This window comes from Sebastes umbrosus, chromosome 10 (assembly GCF_015220745.1).
Source record: "Sebastes umbrosus isolate fSebUmb1 chromosome 10, fSebUmb1.pri, whole genome shotgun sequence".
Lineage (NCBI taxonomy): Eukaryota > Metazoa > Chordata > Actinopteri > Perciformes > Sebastidae > Sebastes > Sebastes umbrosus.
Window position 1 is genome coordinate 24,253,699 of NC_051278.1, and position 23,978 is coordinate 24,277,676.

General features: G+C 40.1%; 2 protein-coding genes across 7 annotated transcripts in view; one reads left to right on the forward strand and one right to left on the reverse strand.

The window, feature by feature from the left end:
• lrmda (leucine rich melanocyte differentiation associated) overlaps window positions 1-23,978 on the forward strand; it is a 351,320-nt gene that overhangs the window by 48,192 nt on the left and 279,150 nt on the right. For all 6 annotated transcript variants that reach the window (XM_037781646.1, XM_037781645.1, XM_037781648.1 and 3 more), the window contains one exon: window positions 11,753-11,806. In XM_037781646.1, coding sequence (XP_037637574.1) covers window positions 11,789-11,806 — 18 coding nt within the window. In that variant the 5' untranslated portion in view covers window positions 11,753-11,788. The remainder of the gene's footprint in view (window positions 1-11,752; window positions 11,807-23,978) is intronic.
• Window positions 19,007-23,322, reverse strand: znf503 (zinc finger protein 503). Its single transcript, XM_037781639.1, has 2 exons — window positions 22,721-23,322; window positions 19,007-22,041 (listed from the first exon to the last, which is right to left on the reverse strand). The coding sequence occupies exons 1-2, from the start codon at window positions 22,982-22,984 to the stop codon at window positions 20,599-20,601; spliced, it is 1,707 nt and encodes a 568-aa protein (XP_037637567.1). The 5' UTR covers window positions 22,985-23,322; the 3' UTR covers window positions 19,007-20,598.

Sequence of the window (23,978 nt, forward strand, 5' to 3'; positions counted from 1 at the left end):
AAGACAAATGAGTGGCTCAATTTATATAACCGCTGGGATCTCCTGATTAGGTAATTTATATGGAGGACAGGTTTATAACTGCTAACTCACCGTCATGTCCCGCAACAATTACTTCTGAAATCCGGCTGTAAAAGCAGACAGTAAATTCTGCATTTTTCTTTCGCTGTCATCAGGGCCCATAACCTGAGATCTGATTCTCAATAAATCTTCTTTTTTTTATGAAATGGAGGGCAATTACATCAAGGGAGAGAGACTTTCAAAATTGATCCGAGTAGTGAGGAGTGGCATGTATAGTGTCTATCTAAGATTGCCCTCAGTGGCCCCTGTGAATCTAAAAAGCTTCCAATTTACGGTATGTGTCCCACGTATTTGAGAAAATGTCTCGTCTCTTAATGGGTCAGGAGCTCATCTAATATAATATTTTCATCTAACATGTTCACACAGAATAACATAAATTCATATTAGCACTGGGCGAAGACTGAAACCTCAGAAATCGGATCAATAGATGACAAATAGAGTGAAAGAATGACAAAGAACTCAAAACAGAAGGAGTAAAGAAAATCAAGATTGAATTGCAATTAGATGTCATGTAAACTGCAGCTACCTCAGTTTGCATACACCGATAAACATGGATTACAGCTGTAGACTACAACTCTGATCACAGAGTCAAATATAATCAGTGAAAGTATACATGACTGTAGGGTAGTTTGTCTTGTTGTTGACCCAGTGACCGAGATTCAAGAGAGCTTTATTGTCATTGGGCCTCATGTAGGAAGGGATACAAGAACAAATGTATTCTTATTTTTGTTTGTATCCACGATTTGTACTTATTGTGTTGGTAGTACCCATTGATTTCTAGAAGAAAGAAAAAATATAAGAAAAAATATCTAGTTTTCACAGTACACAAATTGTTTGTCCAGGCCAGGGAAATAAGTTTTAAATTTGAGGAAGATTAAAAAAAATGCATCATGAATATCATATAAGCAAATTTATATCGTTATGTGTTTTAGAGAAATTACAATTTGTGGGCTAAAGAAATATGATTGGCCCATTGATCCCAATTAAGTGCGCGTTCAGCTTCTGAATGGCTTTCATACCACTCTTACGCCGACTTCACACCAGAGCAGTGGCAAAGTGCGGCCAGCGGCGAAGTGCGGCCTGCGGCGAGCTGCCATGCAATGTCTATGAAATGCTGCAGCGGCTACTCTCGAGCTCAGCGAGCTGCGGTCGTTTGATTTTGCGGCAAAGTGCGGCCAATCAGAAGTTGGGAAAAATGTGAACTTTTAGCGGCGAAGTACGGCCAAAGAATACCCGTAGCCAATCTGTAAACAGATCCTGTGACTCCTGTGACATGTTGACCTATGTATGTTACAAAGAATTTCTTTCCACCTGAAAAACAAGAATACGCCTTCCGGCCGCAGAGAAGTGTGATTATTGCGGCAAGCCACACTTCTCCGATGCCTGTTGTGAATTTGGCATAGATGCTTTTTGATTTTCCTGTACCGCCAGTAGTGACGCTCTGGAAAAATCCTGTTTACTTTGTTTAAGTTTATTTAACAGTACCTCAACGTCGCTAATACAAATTTAAATTTAAGAGAATCTTGCTGCATGAGGTCTATTGTCTCCAAATATGGAATTTCATTTGCAAATCCAATCAGGTGCAAAGTCATTGAGAAAAAAAAGAACATATAAAAGTATAAAAATATACAAATTTAACAAGAAAGAAAGTATTTAATTGAACGAAAGCAATACCATTGAGATATAAATATCAGTACTGTGAAAGTGCCATAAATATAGTAATGAAAATCAATATGTAAGTGGTATAACAAGGTTATACATGACTTTATTGTTCTTATAGTTGACAGGAAAATATTTTTGACATTTGTCAGTAAACAGTGAAGTAAGCTCTGTTGGGCCAATGTCTGTAAGACCCAGGGGTGTTTGGCTGTAGCACAAAGGACTTACAATGTAATGTTTTTGGCACGGCAGAGTAAAACTCGGGTCAGTAGACCAATAGACCATTTTATTCCTTATTATTTTATATTTCATAAGCTATTGGGTCGTCGGATGATTATTCATCTGCACCAAATGTACAAAGTTACAACATAATCTATCATCTGTCTGCCATATTACTTATTTACAATAATAATTCTCTTGTTTGTCTTTTAACTGCTGAATAATTATGAGAAATTACACAGCACTTCTTCTCAGCTACTTTCCAGCATACTGTATGATGGCGCCAGATGAAAAAAGGAAAAGAAAACACGCAAGTTACATTAAAACTCATTTAAAGTTTAACACCGTGCCCCTGCGCTCATAGAAAATTGGTTTCGACATCTCTCTCAGTAGATGTTGGTTTGTTCTGGACAGCATCTGGTGAGAAGTGGATGTGTGCTATTAACAAGTCCTCTGGTCGGGGTCCCACCCCAGCATGGCTGCTTGTAAATGGCTCTCTCTTATGGAGACAAATCACCCACTGGTTAGGGTTTCAATGAAAGGGGATACAGTTAGAGTACATAAATATAGTCGTAGGAAACACCACTAACCATGTGATACTCAAACGATAGACTTTCGGTGGCCGAGAGCCAGGTTTCACTCCGAAGAGACTCAGCCACCAGAACAGCTAAGAGCTCACAGTATACAGTGTGCATGGAAATTAAATCTGCGGGCAGGGCCTGGGCTCAGATAGTTTTCAACAAGCACATTTAGCTGAACAGATGAGATGGATGAACCGTTGAATAGCACCACAGAAAATACAGGGACAACTCTGTGTGTGTTGTTGTTCTGAGATGTGTAGAAAGGCTGCACTTGGATTTTAATGTGTATTTCAGCAAAATAAAGTCAAAGAGACGTCTATAGAGGAACTAGAAAGTAATCAGGAAAGATACGACTAGAAAGATACTGTATATCCCTGTGAGTGCTTATTAAAACCTGACATGCAGAATCGTGTGTGTGTTTCTGTGGAGAGTGTCAAGCGTGAACATGCATAACATGTAGAATTAGTACATACGATATGATATGAAGTGAATTGCCAGGAAGTTGCATCTATTTTGCCTGCATGCAAAGGCACAGGGGTAATTAACTCTAAATCACAGTTAAAGCTGCAGTAGGTAACTTTGAGCAAATATGATAAAAAGTTATTTTTATAAAACTGTTATTGTATCCTGACCGTAGTGCATGAGGCAGATAATCTGTGAACAAAAATCCTTTTCCTCTGCCTCCTCTTAGTGCTCCTAATGGCATTTGCAAGATTCAAAAACAAAACAAACAAAAACAACCAATCAGAGCCAAGCACTCTCTGGGCAGCTGTCAATCACTGCTCATGAAACTCGTGAACTCTGATCAATTGGTCAAACCAGGCAGTGCTGATCAAATATGAATCAAGATTCTATTACTGCAATGCCTATTTCTCAAACAAACACAAGACTTTCATTCAGGAGACCGATGTTCGTGTCCCGTGTTAAACTAAAAGTGACGTTGACTTTTGTCACGTCAGTATCGTTCGGTCGGTATCCTTAGTCCCATGAGTCATGTGAGTCATTAGTATCGTCAGTCACGTGAATCACTAGTCAGGAGAGTCGCTAGTCAGTGAAGTTAACGTCAACCATGACCGTTTCCTAACCCTAACTAAGTGGTTGTGTTGCCTAAACCTAACTTCCTGTAAAAACTAAAGTTTATTTTGAAAGGACATCATGCATGTAACAAGCGTATATTGACACGCCATCCCTGGTCCATCCAAAAGTACAACCGTAGGGGTACCCCGTGCATCGGCCTCCAATGCCGAAGGGCACTGACCAAGCGGCAGTATTTGACGAGTTAGGAGTGAGTGTGTTGGTAAAATGAGAACGCTTGTGACCTGGACACCATGTTGAAAACAGTCATGCCAAAACCAAGCACCGCCCACCGGCTGGATCATATTTGATCAGCCATGCCTAGTTTGACAGTTTGATTGGAGTTTGTGACCATATATGATTAAATGGGTGATTGAGTATTTTAATGATAATTGTAATGAATTAAAAGCAGTTTTCTGGTTGTCTTCATAACTGAAAAGATGCCCACAATGAAGTCATAGTCTCGAATGTGATCATCTTGAACTTCTCACAGACAGTGGAGCTCTTTATGAGACAGTGTTTCACACAGCTCACGGATCAAATTAGCAATTACAGCTTCGAAGTTCACGAGATTTAAGAAGAAGAAAAAAAAGCATTTTGCATCTGACATGGCTGACTTCCCCATCATCTTCATATTTGTTCACAGTTGTCACATTGATTCTCTTTCGTTTCGCCAGGAACAAGGGGATATTGTTCTATCGCTTCAGAGTGAAAGCATGCAGGCACTCAACCTGTCGAAACCATGCTGGGCTGTGTTGAGCTCTGAACTGGAAAACGCTGGCTGCCTCCCTGCAGTTTATGGACTGTCTGAAGCAGTGGTTCTCAAACATTATCATGTCACAGAACCCCGGATAGACACACATTAGGCCAAAGACTCTGCAGCCAGGAAGATTACATCCCCTTAACTCCCATATGATAAAATCTTTGCCGTTGATTTAATGCTGAATAGTATAACTGTCTGTGTGCTACCACCATCATGCTGATAAAATGGGCCTCATGCAGCAACATTCTCTTAAATTTCTCTTGTATTTTCTCTTAATCTTCTGTTAAGAGAAAAAGTTAGAGAAGTCAACTCCAGATGCACCAAACTTCCTTAACCATCCAAATCTGCTCTTACCCAGGTGTGCTATACAGTGGGGCAACTCTGGGAAGTCTGAAAAGTGAAGCCAATGCTGAAGTGCCTTAAACTTGCTCTCTTTCTAACAGCCAGCAGGGGGCGACTCCTCTGGTTGCAAAAAGAAGTCTTATTGTATAGAAGTCTATGAGAAAATGAGCCTACTTCTAACTTAAATTATTACCTCAGTAAACATTGTAAACATGAGTTTATGGTCTCAATCGCTAGTTTCAAGTTTTCTTCAACACAGCATGATGTTCATTTAGTAAATTATGGCCCCCTTTAGAGTCAAATAGACCGTAAAGCAGGGTATGCTTTAGGGCGTGGGTACCTTGTGATTGACAGGTCACTACCATGGCGTTGTCCGGTCTGGGAGTTGTCTGTGTTTTAGTCTTAGAACTTTAACCCTTTCACAGTGTGTTTTCAGTTCATGAAAGTTAATTAAAACCTTTTTGGACGCCTGAAAATGTCTTATTCAGTGTTCGGTTGTATTTAGCTCCACCCTCTCGTGTCACTTCTGGTTTCAAATAACCAAGACAGCGACGGCCAAAATGCCGAACTCGAGGCTTCAAAACGGCAGTCCACAAACCAATGGGTGACGTCAAGGTGACAACGTCCACTTATTATATACGGTCTATGGTCCTATATGAATTATGAATCCCAGTAGGTCATAAATTGGAGGCATGTGGCCGATTGTTTATTATTAGCATAGATAACGCCCCCTAAACACTATATAAAAGCAGGTGTTTTGCCATGTGCAAATACTCTGGCACATGCCCAAGAATTGGAGAGATGCCACCAAAAAAAGACCGTAACAAAAGAACTTCGATAGATCGACTTTATTGATCCCAAATTGGGAAATTCTAGTAGCGAAATTGAGGTACTTTTAAATCAACTTTAACAAAGTAAACACAATTTTCCAGAGCATCAGTACTGGTGGTACAGGAAAATCAAAAAGCATCGAAAAGGAAGCTGAACTCACGCAATATCATCCATGGGTTTTTATAGCCTTAATTAGGATCAATACACCAATTGTATTCTCGTAATCTAAATTTGATTATATGATATCATGCCTTTGTTTTATGTTCCTTAAATTTAAAATGGATGTTTCCTTGCATCTTGCCTTTTTTCTTATCTTGGTGAGAGTGCTTTCGACCATTCCAAGAGAAGAGCAAAAATGAGAAAACATTGGTGAAATCCCAGAAATCAATGCATAGTAGCACAATAAGAACAAATCGTGGATGCGAACAAAAATAAGAAGATATGTATTCTTATATCGCTTCCTGCATGAGGCCTAATGTCTAATAATTTAAGATACAGTAAAATTAAACTTCAACATACCCTGTAAAATCCTTAGAACTTTCTCTTAAACGAACCACTAATCTAAAGGTAAATGAAGTGAATGCCATTAGCAGTTGAGAGTTGAGCAAGTGTACATTCATCAAACGAATGGGTGGCTCGATTGTTATCAGGGAGCATAATCAACAGGTGCTCTAAGGTAAACACTCAGATGATTAATCGTTGGCATATCGAGTCTCCTTTTCCAAAAGAGCATGCTCAAAATCCAATGAACTGCCGGAGACATTAAACATTAACAGAGAATAACATTGCAGAGAACAATGCCTTTTGATTGGCGGCATCCATGAAATGGAGCTTGAGTGACATTGTAATGAATGATATTCTTTGGTTGTGTTTGCAAACCAATAGATTGGCCTCCCACAAAGAACCGACAGTGTGCTCCTTTGAACTAGCATTTAGACCGACAAACACAAACATTTGCCAAAAAACAAAACCCATTCAATATTCATAATAGGGCTCCCAACGGCACTGAGGGCAAATCACACATCAAAATTTAAAACAGATCTATTTTTTATAAGCGCTCCGTCAGATTGCCCGTGTTACCTGTGGAGCTGGACTGAGGCCTATTCACAAATGCACACAAAGCACACACCACATTGAGCGGCGCCTCCCGGTTATGCGCTGTTTCATGACACCCTGTTTTGCAGTGAAGTACTGAGCAGCTTATTAATCAGCGCTGAGAGGTCTCCCATCCATCCAGGCATATGGCTGCTTGCCTCTGGAACATTTTAAAGGCAAGCAGGTCTATACAACAACCATTAAAAGCACAGAGAGCCATATCCCTGTAAATTATTTAGCCGGGAGAGGGTAGTAAATCAGCGTGAGTGTCATATACTGAACATGGCACATGCTGGAGTGAAAAATGCATACAGAGCGACTATTCACACTTGGCGCCGAGCGTGGCATTTAAAGCCCGGTGTCGTCCGCCATCGCTCCACAGCCCTGTCGACTTCAGTCACAACTAATTCATTGAAGTTGATTATGAATGATCCATTTTGAGAATTTGTACAATTGCACTCTGCTGAGTATTGAGCTTATGTACACCGGAAGCGGTGGCTTATGTTATGTTTCAAATCAATGCTTCTGTTTTTTTACATCATTATTTAAAAAAACGAGGCAAGCAGAAAAGCTCTCCAGTGCATCATAATGAAACGCTATGTTAAACCTGCAGTAGGCATAAAAATGTTTGGCATCACTTGGCAAAACTTCCATAATAACTTTTCAGCATATTGTAATTCAAGTGTTCTGAGAGACAACTAGACTTTTGAACCTCCTCATGGCTATTTTCAGACTTTTAAAAAATCTAGCCCGTGATGGGAAACTTTGGCCAATCAGAGGTCATTTCAGAGAGAGCGTTCCTATTGGCTATGATTCAACAGAGGCAGCTGTCAATCATTCGCGAACTCCGACCAAATGGTCAAACTAGGCAGCGCTGATCAAATATGAATCAATATTCTGTTACTGTAATGCCTATTTCTCACCTCAAATGTTTTCAGAAACATCTTGTAGTGTACTGTTTAGCTGTAAAATTAGAAAGTTTGCTCCAGCTGGTGGGCGGTGCTTGGTATTTTCTCAGCTGATCTCAACATGGCGGCCGGGTCACAAACTTTCTCATTTTATAAAAGCCCCCAGGAAGAGCGCCGGTCGTTGATGCCAATTTTCGCAGTGGCCAAACGGGGGTACTACAACTTCTGTGTCCATCAGAGGATGCCATTGGGCCCAGAAAGACTTTTTCCCATAGATTTACATTGGGAAAGAGATGTCTCTAACTCAGAGGATCATTTTTTTCTTTTTTTTTTAGATGAATCTACTTCCCAGTACGAACACTTGAATAGTCCTTATTTATATCATTAGGTCCTAAAAGTTGTAAAATGCACTAATAGCCGAATCCAGAGATATTTCCCTTCCTCTGTTCATGTGAATAAGACCCAGACCGAGGATGGAGCGAGGGCTGGGAGGCGGAGTTAGCAAGCTGTGACGACAGCGTGACGGCTGTGACCCCGTGACCGAGCCATGTGACCGAGCGGACGCTACTGCGCCTGCTCCATGGGCCCAATGGATGCAGAAGATCCGGGTATTTTTCCACTCGGAAGTCGAGCCATTTTGGCTTCATGCACCACTGAGCAACTCTAATAGGAATGACGGGGGGCCCCGCCTCTAAAGCTGTATCCAGTTCTCTTTATACATCCATGATTTTACAGCTTAACAGTACACTACAAGATGTTCCTGAAAACATTTGAGCTCTGTTTAGTTTGACCGTTTGATTGGAGTCATTGTCAGCTGCTCGGAGACGGCAGACTCCAGCTCGGCTCTGATTGGTTGTTTTCCTCCGGTCTGTGAAATCTTGCAGATGCCATTAGGAGCACCGGAGGACACAGAGGCACATGATTTTTTTCAGATTACCTGTCTCATGCACTACTGTCAGGATATAGTGACCGTTTTATAAAAATAACTTTTTTTAATCATATTTGCTCCAATTCTACCCACTGCTGATTTAAACATATGATGAATAGAATACTGACTTGAAGCCACTTTGACTAATATGACACTTTTGTGGCATTATGAGAGGAAAGCCTCGCAGAAATTTGTATTTTCAGAAATGCTAAAGCCTCAACAACCCAAACTAAACATTTTGTAGTTTAGCAATAATCAGTCCTCCTTCACACAGCTATTCAAATATTCCATTTGTAATTTTTTGAGGCAAGAGTTATTCCTGAACGTCGGTGCTTGAGATCTGGCTTGTCGACAGGCTTCACTGTGACTGACACACTCATCAAAATGAGAATCCTTCTTGCCTGGGGGAACTGTGATACCTGTCAAATGGTGGATATCTTTTAATGTTCCTGTCTCAAATGCATGTCAGAGCAAATGCCAAGTCATAACATCAGTTATTACCTGGATGTTCAACGCCTGATTCCTCTTATTTACCTTGGGTTTCAAAAGATCCCTTCACTTGTCTTTCCCGCTTTCTTTGTGGTGAGAATCATCCCCGTGACAGTTGTTCTATCTTGAAATTTTCAGTAGATTTCATCTGTTTATTTTTTGATTGACTCCTTGGGTGTGTGGTGTGTGTGCATGTGTAAGTTCTGTGTGCTTCTTCTCTCATAATATTTAAAGGTTGATAGCTCACATTTGCCAGCTTTCATCTTAAAGAAAATTAACTATTACAGACATCAGAAACACTCTGCAGGCTTCTGTGTGTTGTGTGACCTCCAGCGTACTCATATACTGACTGTCTATAGGGGGAGCCGTTCAGCATATGACTGTCAAAAAGATCTGTAAGGTCATGTCACATCGTAGAGAGGAAAGCCAGTTTCTTGTCACATAAAACACTTGATCCAAACTGTGGGGGATGTCGAGTGTCACACTTAAATCTATACTGTTTAAACACTGTGCATTATATGTGTTCTTTTTGTCTTTTTAGTTCGCCTTATTACAGGAAGTTAGCAAAAAATGTACTACATGAGGGCTCTGTTTGGTCTAATTTTCAGAGGTAGGCATATTTTTTTCAACATGTCATAATTTCAGAGGTCTTACTGAACAGAATTATGTAACTTGATACAAAAAAAAGTCTAATAAGGGTCGAATAATTTTCTAAAAACATGCTCTACCAAACGGTTTAATTGATCTTTTATAGTAAAAGCAATAAAGCTAATGATGCAATTAAAATTTGCTATTTTCTACTTCTACTAAGTAGAACAACTTAATTGATTATAATTACGGTACAGTTAATATGATACATTTAATGTTATTTCATTGTATGCTGAAATAATTTATATGATTATTTTTTTTTACTGTCAAAACGGTTGAATTGTCCTTTACTGGTAAAAGTAGTGATTCTAGGATGATACATTTATAATTTTAATGAAATAAAAACCTTATGAACATTCACCATTGTTAATATAATTTGTTAATGTCATCATATATTTGATGAAAAAAGTATGTAAGTATGATTTTTTTTCCCATTTCTGAGATGTTTTCAAAGTAGCCTATATTGTAAATATGGTAAATATCTAGAATAAATATATGTAAATAATATAGTGCTGGTAATTTTACTAATTTCATGGTAACAAATTTACATATGCTGGTATACTAACCTATTATTAGCATATTAACTGTACATGGTTTGTATTTTTCTTTTACCATCAAGTGACAACCATTTGGTAGAGGCCTATATTTAAAATAAATAAATAAATAAATGTATAAAAATAAATAAATAACTTTTCTTTTTTTCTTAGTGAGGACATTAAAGTGTTAAATCAAATATAAATAATTAGACATGATGAAGAGGACTCATCCTGTCATGCCATTTCAACAGCTCTGCTCCCATCAAACTCACTACATGAAGTGTCACTATGTCCACTGCCTCAGACGACAGAGGGAAGATCTCACAGGCAGACTCTGTATCACGTGGTCCGCAGCTGAAATGCACTGTCTGTCTGACTCTCTGAATCTCAGTCTGACTAGCCACAGGAAATGAAGACGGACAGCACAGGTCTTCTTTATCTGTCACAGGACATGGCACATTTGGACAGATGTAGGAAACCCCTCAGCATGGGGCTACTACACGACTTTATACAGTCTAGCACAATCTGTAAAATTGTAAAATGAATGACAAGATCAGTTAGCTTCTAAATAAAACATGAGATCACTAACTGGAACTAAACTAAATTAAAACATGATTTATAGCTACTTGACATTATTGTTCTATTTTTCTTGCCTGTTTGTTTTCCTTGTAAATGTAATCACCTAAGAAATATGCAGTGGTTATATTGTTAAATCTGTTACATTTTTCCTTTTTCCCTATGACATAATGTCCCTATAATCATATTATCTGGAAGGAAATACAACAGAGCCTTTCTTGATTTTCTTAGACTCTTACTGTTTACACAATAATGTAGCCTACTATTTTAAATAAGCAACTTATTTCAAAAGAAAAACCTGCTTGCTCAGCACACGGCCGCCTATAATGTTTTCAGTACACCTTCTGCTGGGCAGAAGACAACAAAAAAGGGAAAAAACAAATGGATTGTAGGTAATTTGAGGTTCAATTTCTCAGTTAACACTAAAATGCGTTAAAGCAATAAAAGTGATGCGAGCCCCCATATTTCCTGGGGCTGTGTTGCTGTACGTCTGGCCCAATTTGTCTCCCAGTCAGGCCCATTAGTCTACTGCGCTCCCTTCTTAATACGCTCGGCTCCCCCAAATGCCTCAGATCAATGTGTGATACATCGCAGCATCATCACTTACTGCATGTGGATGAGTTGAGAAATGTCCCCTCTCTCCTCTTATTTCCTTGGAGAAGTCTCTATTGAAAGTCATATGGGCAGCGGCAGAGAGAAGTAGTTTGGTTTAGGGCTTGGCGGCGTGCAGGGGAGGGAATTGTTTGGTCCACTGACATGAATGAATTGCTGGAGTAATGTGGAGGCTGGTAATAGTTGAATAGTTTATATCAATGTGATAAATATAGCTCTCATAAATCACATAAGTGTTATATATTGCTGTTTTTCCACACTTGGCTCTGACCAGGCAACTCTGGAGAATATCATATAGTGGAGTGTATACAGAAAGTTCTGGGTCTTCAGTGGTTCTTTAAATTGGATAATGGTCCTATGGAGCTCCACTTTTATATAGAGAACTATTAACGCTCCCATATGGTTCTTTACAGGTTCTGTTTCTCCAAAAAACGCTGCTGAGGTGGGAAATGGAGGCAAATACAAAGGTAAGTGTGTGTTTACTCCTTAATTGTTATTAAATTAAAGGAACAGTGTGTAACATTTCAGGGGATCTATTGGCAGAAATGGAATATAATATTCATAACTATGTTTTCATTAGTTTATAATCACCTTAAAATAAGAATCATGATTTCATTAGTTTAGAATGAGCCCTTCATATCTACATAGGGAGCGGGTCCTCTTCACAGAGTCCGCCATGTTGCTCTGCCATGTTTCTACAGTAGCCTGGAAAGGACAAACCAAACACTGGCTCTAGCAAGAGTCTTTCACGTTTACACATTACCTGAAGGCCACCGTAGTTCTCTGACACGCTTGTGAAACTGCGATAACATGACCTGCAGAGTGCAAAACCGTGGTACCGCCAGCCGCCTTCTGACTTCCGTTGCTCCTAAAGTAGTGTTACTATGGTAAGGATGGCATCCAAGCGAGGCGAACGGCATCACCATGGTTTTGCACTGAGCGGAGGGGTACTCAGTTGGTTGCAATCTGCAACCACACCACTAGATGTTGCCAAATCCTACACACAGTACCTTTAAGTGAAATATCTACCCGTTAGCACAGAACTCACTTGATAAGAGAAGCTTTTAATGTTATAATCAGTGGTGTAGTGGAGGGTATACGCAGGTATGTGGGTTATACCCACTTCTTTTAATGGCAGTTCTCAGTGTACCCACCTATCAGCCAAAAGGCCATTGGAATATATTGGAGAGTATACCCACTTCCTCCTCTGTATCTTACAACCCATCTACCTAGTACACCCACCTTATCAACAACCACTAAACCACCGGTTATAATCATGTTACTTTGTGTAGTCATATTTTGAATAAGCAACATGTCCTAATAGTAGCTCATGTTACTCATGTTAGCTGTGTGTGTCAGAGAAATCGGCGTTAGCTAGAAAATATGTAACACTAGCATATCTCAGCAGAAACTTTTCATTTGAGAATGGTTCTTGTTTGTAACAATTTAAATAGTTGGTTGTAATAATTGGTTGTGTACTGAAGCCACATTGTGATTTATTTTTTTTTTTTAAAGTTATTTTTTTGGGGGCATTTTCCATTTTTATTGACAGGACAGTGGATAGAGTCTTGAAAGGGGGGAGAGAGAGAGTGGATGCGGAAAGGGCCACAGGCCGGATTCGAACCCAGGCCGCCGCGGTCAGGACCAAGCCTTGATACATGGACGCCCGCTCTATCAACTGAGCTAACCCAGGCGCCCAACACATTGTGATTTATTTGAATGCATAAACAAACATTTGACTTTGTGAGGACCCATTAGGCTCGAGTTGGGCAGCAAACTCTCCAAACACCTGTAATGAGTTTAACTGTTATTAATTTTTTGGCAAAATTGGTATGATTTAGCTCACTTGCACACTTCAAAATTATATATACGGGCAGTGTGTGAGAAGGCAAAAGGTTTTTATTTGCAATTCGAAGAGGAAAAACATTTAAATAGCAGGGGAAGTTAGCCACCCGAAGCCACTGACAACCCCCCCACACTCCCCACACCCCCTCCTCCATCCCCATCAGCCAAACCCCATGGGTACCGCTGCCAAACATGGGATGAAGTCTTATAAAGTAACTTTTGCTTGTATCCACTTTCCTTCAACTTGACTCAATCTACGCCCACTTCAGTTTGTTGTTTTATTTGAAAATCCCTTTGAGGATGTGCCTGAACTTGCTGCATCCAGCCATTAGTCTTAACGCGTAGGTGGATCAAGCAACGATGACACCTATGGAGCAAGATTCTCCACTAAAGAAGAAGTCATGAAGCCAAACAGTCACACCCTTCCTCAAAGCCAACACATGTTGATGCTACGTATACAGCCCTGTCCATCAAAACATGTACCCAGCAATACAAGATACATCCGCAATAATGTCGATTTTTCCTCTAACTTAGTTATGTGATTTAGTGTTTGGGGAGAGTTCATAATGTGCCATACAACAACATGTACAAATCTGCATTTGTTTACAATGGAAACTCCACAGAGTAACTTTATAGCTTTCATGTAGCGTTCAGTCACTAAGATGCTTGTTTTGTCCTCAAGCTAACTGTACTAGTATGCAAATATTTTCAGATTTGAATAAGACTGCTCAGGGCCTGTATTTCTCATGTGTTTGTGTGGTTTCTGCTCAGGATATGAATGACAAGTCCTGCCCGGTGATGCCAGGTCAACTTTAATAATTTTAATATATTGTATGCCGTAACCCCTCAACTCATGGAGTGGTGCACAGAGATCATTCTTACAACCATTCATTTTATTATAAATTATTTATAATTTGTTCCATACATTAGCTCTATCTTTCATTGTAATTTACCTTATTTCATTTTCTTATGGTAATTTTTATTGCCATGTGTGCAAGTGTAATATTTATTTCCAAACCGATTTCACTCATTTATGAGCGTTGTTTATTTATTTTCTACTGCATGACCATAATATTTTATACAATCAAATGACATTTGGTTTGTATTTTTTTTGTAATTTTAGCCATCGCTTGGTGAGAAATTTGGACATTTAAACAGAATAGAGGAGGTGGCTAAGGTTTGTGCACTTCTGATGGAAGGATTTACTTAGTTACTTATTTCACCAAGCATGTATATGGCATACGTATTTGTAATTAATGCCAATAAGAAGCTTTACAATACAATACATAACAATAAATCTGTATAACCGACCAGGGTGGAAATTTAGGTCTGTTAGCCATATCGCACAAAAAATAATTCCCCCAAAATTACAAGTCAAATATGAGCCAGCTTTAGGGCCTTTTGTTGTATAATATACAGTATTTGCATGTCAATATGCATAATACAGTAACCTCAAATAGGCCTTACCTGCAGACAGTCATCCAATAATATAAACAATAACATTGAACTTTGTTTCACATAAAGTCATCAATCACGTAGTTATTAGGGCCGTCATTGTATTAAAGTATTTAATGGCAAACTAATCACACATTTTTTATCCGTTAAAAATGTACCTTATAGGGATATTTGTCAAGTATTTAATACCTTTATCAACACAGGAATGGACAAATATGCTTGCTTTATGCAAATAAATGTATATATTTATTATTGGAAATCAATTAACAACACAAAACAATGACAAATATTGTCCAGAAACCCTCACAGGTACTGCATTAAGCATAAAAAATATGCTCAATTCATAACATGGCAAACTGCAGCCCAACAGGCAACAACAGCTGTCAGTGTCAGTGTGTTGATTTGACTATAACTTGCCCCAAACTGCATGTGATGATCATAAAGTGGGCATGCCTGTAAAGGGGAGACTCGTGGGTACCCATAGAACTCATTTGTATCCACATATCTTGAGGTCAAAGGTCAAGGGACCCCTTTGAAAAAGGCCATGCCAGTTTTTCCTCGCCAAAATTTGCTGTACGTATGGAGCGTTATTTAGCCTCCTTCGCGACAAGCTAGTATGACATGGTTGATACCAATGGATTCCTTAGGTTTTTCTAGTTTCATATGATACCGGTAGCTTTAAAACTGAGCCTGCTACAACCTAAAAGTCACAAGTTGGGTTAATGCGTTAAAGAAATTAGTGGTGTTAAAACAAATTGCGTTATCACGTTATTATCGCGTTAACTTTAACAGCCCTAGAAGTTATAAAATATTTTTTTTTCCAGGATTGTAAGTTGTGGACATTCCCTGGAAGAGATATCAACTTGAAGAGTATTGACCAATCACTATATCTTCATCCAATACGACAGAAGACCTACAGTTTATGTAGTTAGTAAGCATGTGAGTCATGGTAATTGGTGGCCCACACCCATGGAAATGACATCATGTACTCATACTGTCATGTAAGGCTGGTGACACACCATCAGGATTTACTCATAGAAGGGAGAGAACAGCAGAAGACAGCAATTATGCGGTAGACTGAAACCTCAACCTGTCAAAAAAAAAAACCTTGGAGAGCCAATGCCTTTATCTCAAATTAAGTTGGATGACTCTGCCTTTGATAATCCACTGGGTGGCTACGTACAAAGACAGACGCTGTACAGTGTCTTATATTGTATTCAAACAGCTTCAAACAATTAGAATAACCTTGCGATTGTGCGCCGTGAACGCCCCGAAAATACAGTGCTTAGGCATTGCTGATTCCAAGGCAAAAAGCCCTTTGCAGCTGAGCTCATCCCTGACATTTTCTCTGCTTTTTTACATTTATCAGTGACAGACAACAACCTCATCAGCTCGGCGTACCACTCCAACACACTCCATTAAGGTGCCTGGAATAAGGGTGCATTTCCATAAAATATTCTTTGTCAGAATGCGAAAATGGGCAAATTATCTGAACACTAAAACACCCCAGCGCACCGTAGATCCCAAAGCAGACAGAAATGACCTCATTTAGGCTGTCTAAGCACAAGAAAGTGTCTCGCTGGTTCCGGATCTGAGTGGCGCGGATAGATCAACACTGCCACTTCTCTCGCATCACCTGGATGAGCACTTTACATTTGTAAATCAATGAGGAGGGTAACCACATGTAGAAGAGCTGGGAGGGATTCCTGTCTGCTTTGGCACAGATTTTGAGAACCAAATTACCTCTATTACCGCTCTCAGTTGGAGACTGCATTCGAGGATCAATCTGTCGGAAAAAGGGTGCTTTAGCGTTGATGGATATGACATGTGACCAACAACAATGTTGATTTTTTTAATCTCCTGGATAATAGGCAGATTTAGGACGGATTTGCCTGAAGCAGTAGATCTGGTTACGGCCACTGAGTCTCTGCTTTGTTTCATGCAGCTCACTTTATGGCTTCATTGCTACAATCACAAAAAGCTGTGGACACCCCAACAGCCCGTATCACCATACATCACACACTGACATAATGACAGTCGCGTGCTCCGGCTAAGAGAACACCTTTTTACTACAATTGCAGCGCAAAGACGTAGTTGAGGTATAGGTACATGTAATGTACAGTATGCATAAAGGCTGGTAACAGACAAAGAGCATTCTCCGTGGTGTATAAGTAGATGTATAATCAAAATGTGTTTGAAAATTAGCTATCTATTCTTGTAACTGCAAGTAAGAAGTGCACATAAAGTAAACAGTGCAAACAAAGCCATTATTGATAGGCCTCCTTTTTCCCATCAGTAAGAGCTTTTATATTGTAATCGCAGCCTGATAAAACAACCGCACATACATAAAAGATAATAATCGCTCTGTGACTTATGTCTGGCATGGGGTTGAACATTATAGCAGCTTCCCCTTATTGACACAGCTGTTACACAAACTATAGACTTGCCACTGCAGACGACGGCATGTCTTTATATTGTGCCACACACCCACTAATGACAGCTTTAGTGGTGGTAATTCAGTAGGGTTGAATATGGGGTTAGGTGTGTGTGAGTCACATCCTGGGCTCTCTCCCCCCCCCCTCACCCCACCTCCTCTTCACCAGATGTCCTGCCAGGTTTCCTGCAGTGTCTCTCTCGCTCTCTCTGAGGATCCAAGTATCTCCCAAGAATCCAAAATGGCTGCTTTAGGTCACAGCACAAGCATTTTTTTTAAAGATTTGTGGGGTTTTTTTATACCTTATACCTTTTTTAAAATAGTTCAGTGACTGTGTTTTGTCCTGTTTGTTGATTGCTGCTGATGTGCATTTTTGAGACCATCCACTGGGCAAACCAGGCAGGAGCATAACTGTGAGTTAATGGAAAAATTCTCTTCATAATCTGAAGGAAATAATGTACTTTAATGTCTTCTTTAGTTAGGCAAACACTTACAACCTCTTTAAATTGTCTTTGCAGTGTCAACTCCCTAAACCCCAAAAGTTATACAGTAAAGTTGTGGCCTCTACTGCTCCACCATGCAATGTTTTGCAATTTCAGATTCGGACAAATTTTCATTTTGAAAAGCCTCTAATGCCATGTCAAAACCTGTGACCTAACACTGTTTACTGTTGTAATAATGTTTACTGGACCAGATTAGGTACACCTCTCTTAAACTTTAACTTTGAGCCCCTTTAGACCGCCGGTGGAAACGCAGACAAACAGCGGGCTGAAGGAACCTTTTAGTTCCTCGAAAAGTAGTTCCAGGGACCAAAAGTCCAGGGAAACTTTCGGTGGAAACCCGGCTTAATTGTTCTCTCGAGACCCTCATCAAACTATTAATTTGTTTTTTTTTAAATCATAATACCAAAATCAGCATAATTCACTGTTATTTTAATTATATTTAAATGATTAAATATGTAAGTTTTCCATTATGCTGGTTTGCTTTTTGTTCTGCAGAGCTCCATGCACACCTCAGCACTTTTAGGTCTTGATGGACAAATGAATATGCACTTTAATACTCTTGCATACTGTAATAACCCCATGTTCTCTCTCTCTCCTCTGTGTCAAACCTCCACAGTGAGGGAGGGAGGTAGGGAGGAGGGGCTGGGTAGGTGGGAGGGTTTGTAATTCATGCACACATGTGCCTGCCTGTTCCTGCAGTGACAGGGCCAGGGGGAGGGGCACATGATAAATTGCCTTTCCACCGGGGACCCTCCGAGCACAGCCACCATGATGTGTAGAAATGGAAATTGCTCCCTTTCACCGTCATTACATCAGTTTAGGGCGCGTGTGGGCCTCATCCACTCGATGAGAGGAGTTTGTTGCGTCTGAATAACCGCTGTGAGATAGATAGACGAGGGACAGCAGAGCTGAGGAGACATTCACTAAATAAATAAGAATAACAACTGGAACACAGCTGGGTCAACAGTATGCCCAAAATAACTGAAAGACCAAAATCTATGTTGTTTACAGCCAACTATAGCAAGCATATATAGGCTGCATGTGAAATAGTGTATAGGCCTGGTTTTACGCAATGTTGATTTAAAGTCATAGTAAAATGATAATTAATGTGGCTGCGTGAACTTAATTATCTTCTCATGCACCGATTTTACATCTCTTAAGTTGTCTATATGTTCAATAATTCAATAATACAATAAAGTTCAAATATGCAGCTGATTTTCCTTATGAATATCACAAACAGAATCAGTTGTAACAATATGTGCAATGCCGTTATATCTGTGCAAGAAAAATAGAAGGAAAAAAAAGACATAATAGAAAAATATCAATTGTTCATGTGGGATGTTATTTGTAATTTTAAATATATAACTTCAATATGCGCCTGCAAAATTCAAACCACGATATTTGTGAGTGTTTGATGAAAATCCCACAACTTTGCACAAGATCTTTTTTTTAATAACAAATGTAGTGCTGTGTACATTAGATTTACAGGTGGATGAGATTATCAAATGCAAATAATTAAAAATAATAGCATCCTGGCATCCTGATAATGATGAAAAATAACCTATAATTTCACATATATATAAACCAGTTAATGGCCTCCACGTCGAAATATCACCCTGGTGGAGCATCAGAGGCTTGCTCTTGGTCCACAACAGCTTCATCATAAATTAATTTTAAAAAAAAAGGTTGTAAAATTTCTAGTGCATTAAACCTGAAACCAGCAAATTATTCAAGTCAACGTCCGTCTTTCTCTTAAAGTTGTAAAATTGATTTTCACTGTTTTTTGTTTTTTTTTGGATAGTTTTATTTTAGCAATTTAAAACGCATGTCTGTGCTTATAATCCACAGAAAATATGCTGTCCTTTTCCAACTTTTTTTTCCTGGCGTATTTCACAATCTTTTTTATTTTACGCAGGTAAAGTAGCGTGTAAGCTACAACACCTGTCAAATAATATATCAAACAACTTATTGACAAAATTTACCCACCAGTAAACTAAATTATCTCGTACAAATTCACTTTATAAAGCCCGTTTAACTCTGTATACACACACACCTTCTCAAACACACAGAGGCTACACACACACACACACAACCAATTCCCACTCTCATTCAAGTTGCATGTAATTTAAACTTTATAACACATGTGCTCTGATAAAAGTAAACGTTTAAAGCTTCTTAGTTATTTGGCATATAAACTAATATAATAAAAAGAAAGAAAGAAAGAAAGAAAGACAGAAAGAAAGAAAGAAAAATGCACATATCAGCAGATCGTCAAAATGACTTCTGATAAAACAGCAATGACTTATTTTAAAAAGTATGACAGCCTAGAAAATATATATAGGCCATGTTGCGGAAATGATCAATGAGGTTTTCTTATAACCCCATTAATTTAACAGACCAATTTAAAAAAAAAAAAAAACTGTCAGTGGAATATAAATCCAACTATTATTTTTACACTGAATAATACTTCAGAAAATGAGGCACACGGAGATATGGAACAGAATTGTTTCTTATTTTTTTCCAGAATACATACAAAAAAATACCAATTCTCTTTCCAAGGTGTACACACACCTGAAAAATAACGGCAATTTAAAATGTGGACAATTTTTCTGAAATTTTTAAGAAACAAACATGCATGTAAATTATTTTTCTTTCTCAATGAGACATTAAATAAGAACAAATACAATCATAGCAATTTCAAATTAACATCGAAATGAAGAACCCTACTTTAATTAGTACTCTAACATGTGTGTGTGTGTATGCATGTGTGTGTGTGTGTGTGTGTCTGTTTTCATTTTTACCAATAAGAGTTCAACATAATGCACTTTTTGAGTTACTCAAATATTTTTCTCCATTTTTCAGCTATTATCAGCCTGCTTTTAAGCAGACATATAAATAAATACAGTTGAAAGTCCACGGATCCCGCCCATAAGTTTTAGCGCTGTTAATATAAAAGTCTTTATATTTTTGCATTCTTAGAACTATAAACTTCTCAAAGTCCTTTTTTGTTTGTTTTTCCCTCTCACTGGTATCCAAGCGCTGAAGCTGTGGTGAGTCTCTGTCCGTACAGTGCGTAAGGGGAGTAGTAAGGGCCGGTGGCAGCGGGCACCGGAACAGGCGCTCCGGTTGGCAGCGGGCTTTTGGAGTACGGATGATACCGGCTGCTGAGTCCTAACGCGTGATGCGGGCTCCTCAGAGCCAAAGTCCCGGGACTCCCAGGCGCACTTGAAGGCGGCATGTGCATATGACACGCCATGGCCGCTGCTGCTGCGTTGGCCAGCGATGAAGACCCGGGATACCCAGATATCAACTTCTCTGCTCCGGTAAAAGCAGTGTGAGTCCTCAGGTGATTCAGCAGCTCTTCTGAGGAGGAGAACCGCTTGTCGCACGGTCCGTTTGCAGACACCCAGTTACAAACGTGAGGCAGAGGGTCATTTGGGAGCATGAAACCGTACGGGTACAAGGGGTGTCCGGTAAACGACGGAGCCGACGTGTGGACGCCGTGCATGTGGTGCGTCGGGTACATGAGTTGGTAGCTGTTTTTGAGCGCGTTCGCTGCGGCCGCTGCAGCAGCTGCGGACTCGTGCGTGCAGGACGCGCTGGCTGCGCCCGCTAAGTGGCTGGCACAATGGTAACTGAGGCAGTAAGGGTCTCTGCAGAGGCTGGCGGACATGATGGAGGGCGGAGAAGCTCCAGCCAGAGGAGAGCCGGCCTTACTGCACCCTAGTGAGTTGGCCAGCTGTGCGTTCACCAAGCTCCCTCCGTGGGACAGGAAGTGTTGAGGGTAACCTGCGTAGGCCCCAGCCAAACTACCTGGGTACGTCATACCGGCAGGAGGCAAAGGGAAAACTGTCTGCCCGGGTTTGTAAGGAGAAACCGGCGCCACGAGTCCTGCTGAGCCGAGAACTGACGCGGAGGATACAGAAGTTACAGAGTCCGAAGAGGAGGTGTTTTTAGAGCCCGGCGTCGTCTCCTGGTGTTGGTTGACCTCCACGTTAATTCCACCACAGCTCACGCTTATCCTGCTGTGGCTAGTGGTGCCAGAGCCGTCCGTAGAGCCATTTTTGTTGTTGCAATCAGACTCTTTCTTGTCATCCCCGCCGCATTTCCCCTCGGATGGCATGGGTGACGCAGAGGTGGAGGAGTTTGGGCTGCCTGTCCGAGGCGTGAACGGCTGGCAGGTGGCGCTCGGCACGCGGAAACCAGACTTCTCACGAGACTCTCCTCTCTCTCCTCTCTCGCTCGAGGACGAGGAGTCCTTCTTGTCTGATGGCTTAGAGTAAGGTTTGAAGCTCGACTTGTCATCCACACCGATGTCGCTCATTTTCAGAGGACCGGATTTAGATTCCTTCTCACTAGATCCATTGGTGACGGAGGAGAGTTTGGAGGAAGGTGGCGGGTCCGGTTTGCCGATCTGAGAGCAGGTCTGAGCCAGCAGAGCCAAGGGACTTTTCTTGGCATCTAGCTGCAAAAAAAAGGATGATATAGATGTTGATAAACGCTATAAAAACGAACACTTTCTTTAATGATTACAATATATACAGCCTGAAAGAAAAGCCGTTTAACATCTTGTCGCTAAATAATAATTAATGTGCTACTAAATACATGTAAATCCAGAGGACAGATGGTCATTTTTATAATGAGTTATGTATGAATAATGGTGATGTTTTGTTTTTTTGTCTGAATGGGTTATGTATGAATAATGGTGATGTGTTTTGTTTTTTTTTTGTCTGATGGGTCTTACTTGTCTGTCTGTCTTTCTGTCTGTCTATGGTAACATTATGTCTATTGGATGTGTACTTTTTTCTTAAACTGAGCTGCAAAATGAATTTCAGTGCAAACTGACAATAAAGTTGTATCGTATCGTATCATAATATGGATATGCGCATTTTCCAAACGTAATGGAGGAATTACGCACGGCTCTTCCATGAACAAAACTACAATCTGGTTGATTATTAACAACAAACTGTGCGTCTTTATGCTGCACAGAACTGTTTCAAATACCTGGATCACATTTTGGACAGGATATGTTACAGGAATAGGCACCCAAAAACGCTATTACGCGCGGCACTCCTAACAGAAATAAGCCTATAATAACATTGTAATGCTATCAACATGAAGTATTATAAATGTCCGTGTCTTACCTCTATGGGACTGATGGGTGTAGACGGTAAAGGCTGCAGATACTCCGGGTGCAAGATGTGTCCCGACCGGGCGGTAAGCATTTTCAAAACCTTGATGGGAACTCGGTTCGCTTGCCGTAGTGGATCAGACGGAGGTGCGGAGTGGAGAAAAGGCTTGTTGATGCTCGCTGAGCTGCTATTCCGACAACTGCTGCTGCTTTCCCAGGCTGCTGCTACACAAATACCACTATGTTTGAGGACAGACGCCGAGGGCGACGTGATCATGTCCCAATTCAGTCAGGAAATGAAACGGCGGCGTTAGATTCATGAAGAAAAAAAACAGCAAGGAAAAAAAAAAAGAATGGTAAAAAACGCTTCAATAATAAGTATAATCCTGGTAGAATAAAGGGAGCAAGGCGCGGCAGCTGTGTGGAAGAAGAAGAAGAAGAAGAAGAGAGCGACCGTGCGAGGTTATCGCAGATCCGTGGCTGTGTCTGGCACCATGAGCGCTGCGCCTTCAGTGCGTCAGTCTGTGCGTCTCTGTGTCTCTGTGTGTGCAGGTCCTCGCTCTGTACTCCCGAAGTACGAACTGGTAGAAATTTTCACTTCAAAAGCAGCTGAATTAGTCCGAGATTAAAGCCTTTGCCGCCTTCCAATCAAATGGGACCCTGAGGTGATTGGAGGGTCAAGGGGATGTGACGTTCTCCTCTTTGTAAGCGCCTCCATTTCGACAGCTCGAGGGAGGAGATAGGAGGCAATATTGTTGCTTTCTGGGAACGCTTACACCGTTTTTAAATGTTGGTGCTATATGTGTTCTATGCACACCATGAGTGGGAATATAATAGATGACTGTTAAAATTATAAAACAGACACTTTAATTGTTTTCATTATAGGCTCATATGATCATTTTCGTCTAATATGAAAGATGTAATATCACCCTTTTTTTACATGTTGGTGCTATACGAGTTCAATGCACACCATGAGTGAGAATATAATAGATGAGTATTAAAATTATAAAACAGACACTTTCATTTTTTTTTCATATAGGCTCATATGATTATTTGGTATGATATGAAAGATGTAATTGAGTTTTTTGTTTTTTTTAGTATGGACGTTAAATCACTGTTTATTCACCTTATTTGCTGGGTTGACTTGTTTTTATTACTAACACATTATTTTTTAAGTCTAATAAAGAAATGCAAGTTATGATGGCATGATCTATTTCTAATTACTGTGGCACATTTTTAGTACCGACCTTTTTCACTGCTCCAATGTCATT